The 7566-nt window shown below is 49.3% G+C and overlaps 1 protein-coding gene across 1 annotated transcript in view; it reads left to right on the top strand.

The window, feature by feature from the left end:
* The first annotated feature begins 842 nt into the window (after positions 1-842).
* GFOD1 (glucose-fructose oxidoreductase domain containing 1) overlaps positions 843-7566 on the top strand; it is a 71486-nt gene continuing 64762 nt past the window's right edge. Inside the window, exon 1 of the mRNA XM_041475371.1 lies at positions 843-1441. Within this exon, the coding sequence (XP_041331305.1) occupies positions 1189-1441 (253 nt within the window). The 5' untranslated portion in view covers positions 843-1188. The remainder of the gene's footprint in view (positions 1442-7566) is intronic.

The following is a 7566-nucleotide window of genomic DNA, read 5'->3' as shown; positions in this document are numbered from 1 at the left end:
GATTCCTGCCCACAAGAAATTTAACTTCATGTACCTAGTCAGTTTACTGCCTTGCCTGGGCTTCTTCCAGGCCTCCAGACACTCTGGACAAATGCTGTGCACTGAGCAACAGTAGCTAAAGCTGCCTAAGCTGCCTTAGCAAATTCGTGGGTTTTGAATTGTGTTAAGTGGACCCATGGAGAAGGGGATTGTCATATTGACGCTTTGCTAGGAAAAAAAAAGGGAGAACCGATGTCCCAGTAAAGCTGAAGAGTCTTGATATTTCGAAGGGAAGTGAACGAACAACAGTCCAGTGTGCCATGGGTGGTGAAGGCATTGGCTGGGCATCCCGGGCGAGTGGATGTGGTGGGAAGCACAGGTGGTGGAGCTGGAATCCGACCGCATGCACGGCACTATTGGGGTTCAGGGCAGCCCCCCTCATGCTCTGGGACATCTCTGTTCTGGAGGACCGTCCCGAGAGGAGACAGACGCAGGGCGATGGGCACGACCAGCTCACGCCAGTCTGCCACTGCTGCTCTCCCAGCACTCCTGTGCCTTCACTGGGGCGCGACTCCGACGACTCCCCATCACCACGACCCCTCAGAGGCTCTCCCGTGGGGGAAGAGGTGGGGGAAGGAGGGAAATCTCCGGAGATGCCGCGATACCGACCCGCCAGGCGGACGGCAAACCCCGGCGGTGCCGCGGAGCGCACCTGTGGGCGATGCCTGCACCGCGTCCCCGCATCCCGGGCCGCTCCGCTCCGCTCCGCGCGGCCGGGCGGGAGCTCCCGCGGATAGAATTTTCTTGTTTGGGCGGCCGCCAATGGCGCGGCGGGGGCGGTGCGGGCGGTGCAGGAACACCCGGGAGGTGACAGCGACGCGCCGCCCTCCCGGCGGCGAGCGGGCGCCGGCGAACATGGCAGAGGAGCGGCGCTGAGCCCGCGCCGCCGCCCGGGGAAGGGCGGTCGCCCCTGCGCGCCCCGCGTCCACCGAAGGGAGCGCAGCGCCGGCGCCTCCGCGGGGCTCTGTGTGATGGTGGGGGCATGGCGGGGCAGCCGGCGGCCGCGGCGCTGCTGAGGCGGGGGGCGGCTGGTCCCGGCCCCGGCGGCGGCAGCAGCAGTAGCAGTGTCGAGCGGGGGCTGCCTCCCTCTCCCCGCTGAGAGAAGGAGGGAGCGCCTCGCCTCGCCGTGCCGCCCGCCGCGCCGCCGCCATGCTGCCCGGGGTGGGGGTGTTCGGCACCGGGCTGACGGCGCGGGTGATCGTGCCGCTGCTGAAGGCGGAGGGCTTCGCCGTGAAGGCGCTGTGGGGCCGCACGCCCGAGGAGGCGGAGGAGCTGGCCAAGGAGATGAGCGTCCCCTTCTACACCAGCCGCATCGACGAGGTGCTGCTGCACCAGGACGTCGACCTGGTCTGCGTCAACCTGCCGCCGCCGCTCACCCGGCAGGTCGCCGTCAAGACCCTTGGTGAGTGCGGGCGGCAGGGGGGCGACCCCGCCTCGGGCTCGGGATTCGCGCTCGCCTCGGGCTGAATGGAATTGAACCTCCCCCCTCTGCGCGGAGTTTTGCCTTCGCTTTACTCTTCAGCCCTCTTCCCCGTGCCCCGTGTCTCCGGAGAGGGGCTGGCCGAGCCGCGGGTGCAGGCCGAGGACCGGCGGGGCGCGGGGGATGGCGCTGCGGCAGCTCGGTGTGACATCCCGTATCCCGGTCTTCGCCGGCGAGGTCCCTCGACACCGGGGACCCGCCCCTCCGCGATGCTCGGGCAAGCCTATTCAGAGCCGGGCCTGACACCCGAGGGTGCGGGAGGAGGGAGCAGGTGTCACCCGTGTCGTGGTAAAAAGGAGAAAGTCGCGGTAAAAGGGAGGAAATAACCATCCCGCCCGCCGGTTCCCATCCCCACCTGGCCCATGGGAGCGGGGATCCGAGCATCGCGCCCGCGCTGCTCGGGGGGCGCGGGTGTCCCCGGGACCCCAGCTGCGAACCAGAGAGGGAGGCAGGAAGCGGTGACAGCAGAGGAAATGCTTAGCGAAGCTCACGTACAAAGGGAAGGAGGGACTGAAAAAGTAGGCATGCACTGTGGTGAGCTGCTCTGGTTTCAGGCGTGCAAAAGCGGGCCGCATCTCGCTTTCTCCTGTGTGAGCGCAAGTCTGGGCTTTACTCTTCCAGCTTCGGGATCTCTGGTCCTCGGACAATGGCTTTCCGATGGATTTAAGTGGAAGCAACCTGTGCAGTAAGGGAATCTTAATTTGTCCCCTCAAATATAAGAGACAAAAGGTGAAAATGAGAGGAAAAAGCCGTGAGGTGGTGTCGCAGAGAGCGTGGAGGTTTATGAGCCAGGGTGATTGCTATCCCTCTCAGCCTCATAAACGTGTGTGGTGTGTCATAGTGTTAAATTGCTACTAGCATACTCATTAGAATTAGTCACCATTCAAATGCTGCTAATATCACAGCCAGCTAGTGTTTTCAACATTTGAAATTATGCAATTAAGGAAATTAAGTCAGTACCTAAAGAAAAAATCCTGCCTCAAGTACAGTGTAGGCATTTGTCTGGAATCTTTGCTCAGTGTTACTTTCTGTACTCAGAAATGCTTGTTCTTTGAGTCAGAACATTTGCTTTTCTTTTATAATACACTTGACTTTTTCCTGAAGATGCTATGCTTGCACCAGAAGCCTGACTTGCTTGCCAGAATTACATGTGAATGAATTTGTAATATAGAAGTCCATATCCCACTAAACACTATAAAGGACAGTATAAGGTAACAAGGTTTCACATTTGACACACATTAATTTGGCAACAATTGTGTCAGTTTTCCTGTGACACACTCTTCCTGCAGGTGTTGCTCATGGAAGTGTCCAGGCTTGCCTTGTGCTCTTAGAGGTAGAGTCCCATGAGATTTCAGGCAGACACAAGGCATCTGTTAGAAGAACAGCATTTGTGAAATAATAAAGTAACACAGTTCGTGTGCTTTCTCGCAGAGGGCCAGACACATATCTAGCATAATAACGTAATAATGTTTTGTCCTTCTCTGAATATTTGCAGATTAAATAAGAAAAAAAAAGTCTGGTCTCAAACATGAGTTGAATTTATGAATGGTTCTATGAATTGATGTAGCTGAGATGTTAATGGTAACTTGCTGATGCAATCTGCGAGCAACAGACTAGAGCAGGAAAAAGGTGTTTTCTCCCTGTTTATTAGAACATCACCATTCTTGGTTCCCTTTCACCTCTAGTTAAAGGGTTTCCTCCCTTTCCCCAGCAGGTGTTATTTGTATGTTGTAGGGATAATAAAGTTTGTGTGAAAAATGCATGGAATGGTCATTAAACAGGAACTAAACAGGTTACAAGATGATAATGTGCAGCATCTGGTAATTTTTTTAATAGTGTTTTACTTAAAAGATTATTACAGAAATGTATCTTGGACTACAAGTAACTCCTCTCACAGTTATCTCAGAGGTAAATTTTCTTAATTTTTTTTTTTAATACAGACATTGAGTCTGTAACAATGAAAGTTCTTGCAAGGCGTGAACAGGGAGCTAGAGCAGCAGTTCCCAAACTGGTGAGAGGACTATCTCTCTGCTGGCAGCTCTGTCTCCTGGTCCTGCTTGCCCTTCATGGCTTGGGAGCTGCTGTGCCCTGGAGTGATTATTTTGCTTTAATCAATGGATTTTCTGGTTTGTGGGAGAGACTGCAATTAAGTGGGAGGTTCAGAAGTCTGTGGTAAAGAGGGGCAATGTTGTGTAGACTGAGGAAAGCAAACGATAGAAAAACATTCCTTACTCTTGAAATCTCACACAAAACTATTATGTAGCAGCTAGTCATAGGACATAGATGGGGATACCAGAGGCTTTACAGATGGAGATTTCAGGAGGTCTGAACATGATGTCCTGCATTGCAGTAGAAGAGGTTGAGAAATCATGAGTTGCTTGTTAGTAACATGAATATGTAGATTCTCCATTACAGAATGAATGTCTGGCCTGGAAAGAGACAGGGACCAACTTTTCTTTGGTACCCACGTTTTATTTTAAATGGTCTTGTTTCCCAAAGCTGCATTCTCATTTGGTGAAGTTTCATTATTAAAAAGTGAAAGCCCAAGAAAGCAGTTGGTGGTGTTTCCATCACCCATCTGGAGCTGAGTTTACCCTGTGAATTTGCAGCACATTAAGTCTTGTCTGGCCTATTCCTGATGCAGACTCCAGAGGTGAAGGTGGGGTGAAACAGGTGTCCCCACAGCTGTGTTTAACTCTGGCCACTCGGCAGGAAGGATTCAGTTGTTTTGTTTTCACTCGTGCACCTGACATGTAGATGAGTTGCTGCTTGAAATGTGTTTTTGGCACAGTGGCCCATCAACTTCTGTTCAAACAGAAATGTATGAATATAGTCCCAGCTGAGGAAGTCTCCAAATGGTGGCTTCCTGGCAGCTGTCGAGGGGAGAAAATGGGAGAAATAAAGCTTCACACTTGTCCTGTTAGCTTTTCCTCTAAACCTCTGCTGCCCGTCACTATTAGAAACAGGTTCCTGAGCTGCATCTGACTCTATGGTAGTTTTTTTAGGAGTAGGATCAATGTTGGGCAAGTCTTTGGAACCAACTGAGAAGTCAAGAGAGAATTGGAAAGCAGGCTGATTTGAACAGTGACCAAAAGCACAAATAAAACCCGTGGTGTTTTATGGGAAATACGCTGATGGCCTCTGTCACTTCTGGATACAAAGAATCAAATTCCTTGTTTACTTCTACAAAATGGGCCTGATTGACCCTTTCCCTTTCTTGCCCCTGGTCTGTCCTGCTCACTTAGGAGCTCTTTTTATTATTGCTTTATATTTGCTCCCTGGAGCATAATACAAAACTGATGTCCTGACTGACTTGCTGCTTGGTGGTCAAGAAAGATCTGTGGGTGAATATTAAGGTAAGCACTGAGAATAAAGCTGCTGTTGAATAGGGGTGGTTTCCCTTCTCACTGAACTGGAACATTCAGTGTGTTTGCTAGGAGTTGTCCTCTTTTCCCCTCCCTGTATGCTTCAGTAGTACAGTCGTATCCCAAGCCTGATCAGGCAGGGGACATGTGTTTGCATAGAAGAATGAAATATGTCACATGTTGAGTGCCTATTTGTGCCCAGCATCAGAAGAGCTCCTAGTACAGACAGTATGATATGAGCCTCCACCTAGTTCAAAACTGTCAGCACATTACTTTTCCCAGTGTAATCCCTCCTCAGTCAATTAGGTATGACATTCATCAGATCCTGACTGAAACACTTGCTTTGTGAGACTGAGTAGCTGCCACATCAGGTGAAGTGATTTACTGCCTGTGGTTCTGAGAAGACCTTGGTGACATTTCATCTTGAAGGCACAGATGTTTCTGTGTGCCTGGTCCTGTTCGTGTTTGCCTCAAGTCAGCTTGGATAAAGAGAACTTATTCCTGAGCTCCACATGCAGTGTTTCTGGGGAGCAAATGTTTTGCTTTTGAGAAGACTCAAGTACCAGATGTTTAGCATATCTCTGGAGATGTTATCCTCGATTCTATTTACAGTTGTTTTGCTTACTCTTTCATCCCAAGTTAAGGACAGGAACACTGAGCCGTGTGTTGAGTATTTACTGCTTGTGTTCGCAGCCATGTCTATGTAGTATTTGTTTTTAAAATGTTTATGTTGTAGTAGCACATGGTAGGAGACCATTCTGCCTGGGGACTACACAGAGTATGATTTTCCCAGCCCTCCAGAAGCTGCTCCTCTTAAGGAGCACTTAAAGTTTTTTGCTGATTGGTAGTTCTTCTATACTTGATCGTGGTCATGAGGGAGCATCTTTATTTAGAGGGGAACATAAATAGTACTGCTCAGATCTTTACCTTCCCACCCCTTCACAGGAAGCACTGGCACCACACAGGCATGCAGTATAGGCCTGCTGTCCAAAATGTGTTTGTGAGAACTCCTTGTTAAAGCACTGACAATATTGTTGCTGCATCTATCTCTGAGGTGGGAGGAACACCAAGCTGCAGTGAAGTGATTTGCAGGTCTGATGCAAACTCTAATTAATTTCTGCATTCCTCTGCACCCATGCAAATCAAGCAGAAGTTAGGGTTGTAGCAGTGGATAAAACTCAGTCCAGCATTTATAAAGCATTAGGATTCTTGGGGAAGAGATGCCCTATTAAGGGAAAACATTATCATGACTATTTATTATTAATAGCAATGTAATTTCTGTCCTGTAATGCTGAGTTTAAATTTGACCTAAGAGCAGTGACTTTCAGCAGAACAGCTCTTTTCAGCTCCTGTGCTTGGAAGGCAGATGACTTTGCGGCATATTAAATGTGAATTATGGTCATCTTAGCGCGAAAGAAGTCAGATGAAGAGCTGTCTATCTTTAATCAGCAGAGCTAGCAAAGGCTGTGATGCCTTTATTTCACATTTATTCTAAAGGCAGTCCAAAGAGCCTGTGGGCAGTCGGCTGGATGTCATCTTTCTACTCAAGTGATGAAGGTATACCACAGAAAATGGCATCTAACTCTTCCATTGACCTTTTTCTTTCAGTACAGCAGACCTTTAATGCCAGTATTATTCCTGTAAAATTCCTTCAGAGATATTGGGCCTCTGAGACAGTTGAGGTAAAAAGACCAGTGTTCAGGTTAAAAAAAAAACCTAATAAAAATAATAATCAAAAACTAGAAACCCCCCCACCTCTTGTTTCCTTCATGACCTTCAAATCAAAGTCATGTTTTCAGTTGTTCACAGTTGCTCTCTTCTGTGGGGAAGTAGCCACCAGTTCTGTTGTTACACTCTAGGTGGGTTGGGAGCCCAGAATGGACCAGACTTGGAATACTGGGGCACCGAGCTCATGCTGTGATGACACACTCAATTTTGCCTAGCCTAAAAAAAGCCAGTTGTGATGGAAGAGGTTGTTTTAAACAGTGCTAGATTTGGAGATCCTACTGCAATCCTGTGTCCAGTCAGGTCAGTGTGTGTTGCTGCATTTTTTCCCTATTTAAACAAGAGTGCTTGGCCTTGGGGATCCCAGGATGCTGTCTCCAGACCAGTGTGGGCAACTGAAGTGCGTTGGGCTGAATCTCCTCAGGATGCCTGCAGGTGTGGCCCATTCAGGAGGCAGGGCAGACGTGGAAAGCAGCATCTCTCGAGTTTGGTAGGTTACTGTCTGCGGTCAGATTTCACTGTGCACCGTAGGTGACTTGGTTGAAACAAATGGCAGCCCAAGCCCTCAGCAGCCCCGCTTCTCCCTGTGATTTAAATGGCAAAATGTGCCAGAGCAAAGACACCCTTCTTCCATCTGCTTCACTGCTGGGGGCTTGGACCTTTGACATGGTGAAGTGAAGAAAATGAGAGCAATGCTGACCTCTGCCAGTGTTTGATTTGATCTGTCATGCTTTGTTAGGCAGAGCCCATAGTCAGGGGTGATACTTGGAAGAGAAATCTTCCTTTTAATGTATGTGTCAGGGCTGCTGCTGTCTGTTTTTCTTTTTTTGGTTAATCTTTACGTAGGCAAGTCCTTATGACCTTTATCATTTCAGTGTGCTTTGAACACTATTTTGTGCTATTCTGCTCTTGCACTCTGTTAGCAGTGGTGGTAAATGCAGATTTTTTATTTTATTT

This window comes from Pyrgilauda ruficollis, unplaced genomic scaffold, assembly GCF_017590135.1.
Source record: "Pyrgilauda ruficollis isolate IOZ18807 unplaced genomic scaffold, ASM1759013v1 scaffold35, whole genome shotgun sequence".
In the NCBI taxonomy this organism is placed as follows: domain Eukaryota; kingdom Metazoa; phylum Chordata; class Aves; order Passeriformes; family Passeridae; genus Pyrgilauda; species Pyrgilauda ruficollis.
The sequence above is the reverse complement of the archived record's forward strand: the minus strand, read 5'-3'. Positions and strand labels throughout refer to the sequence as shown.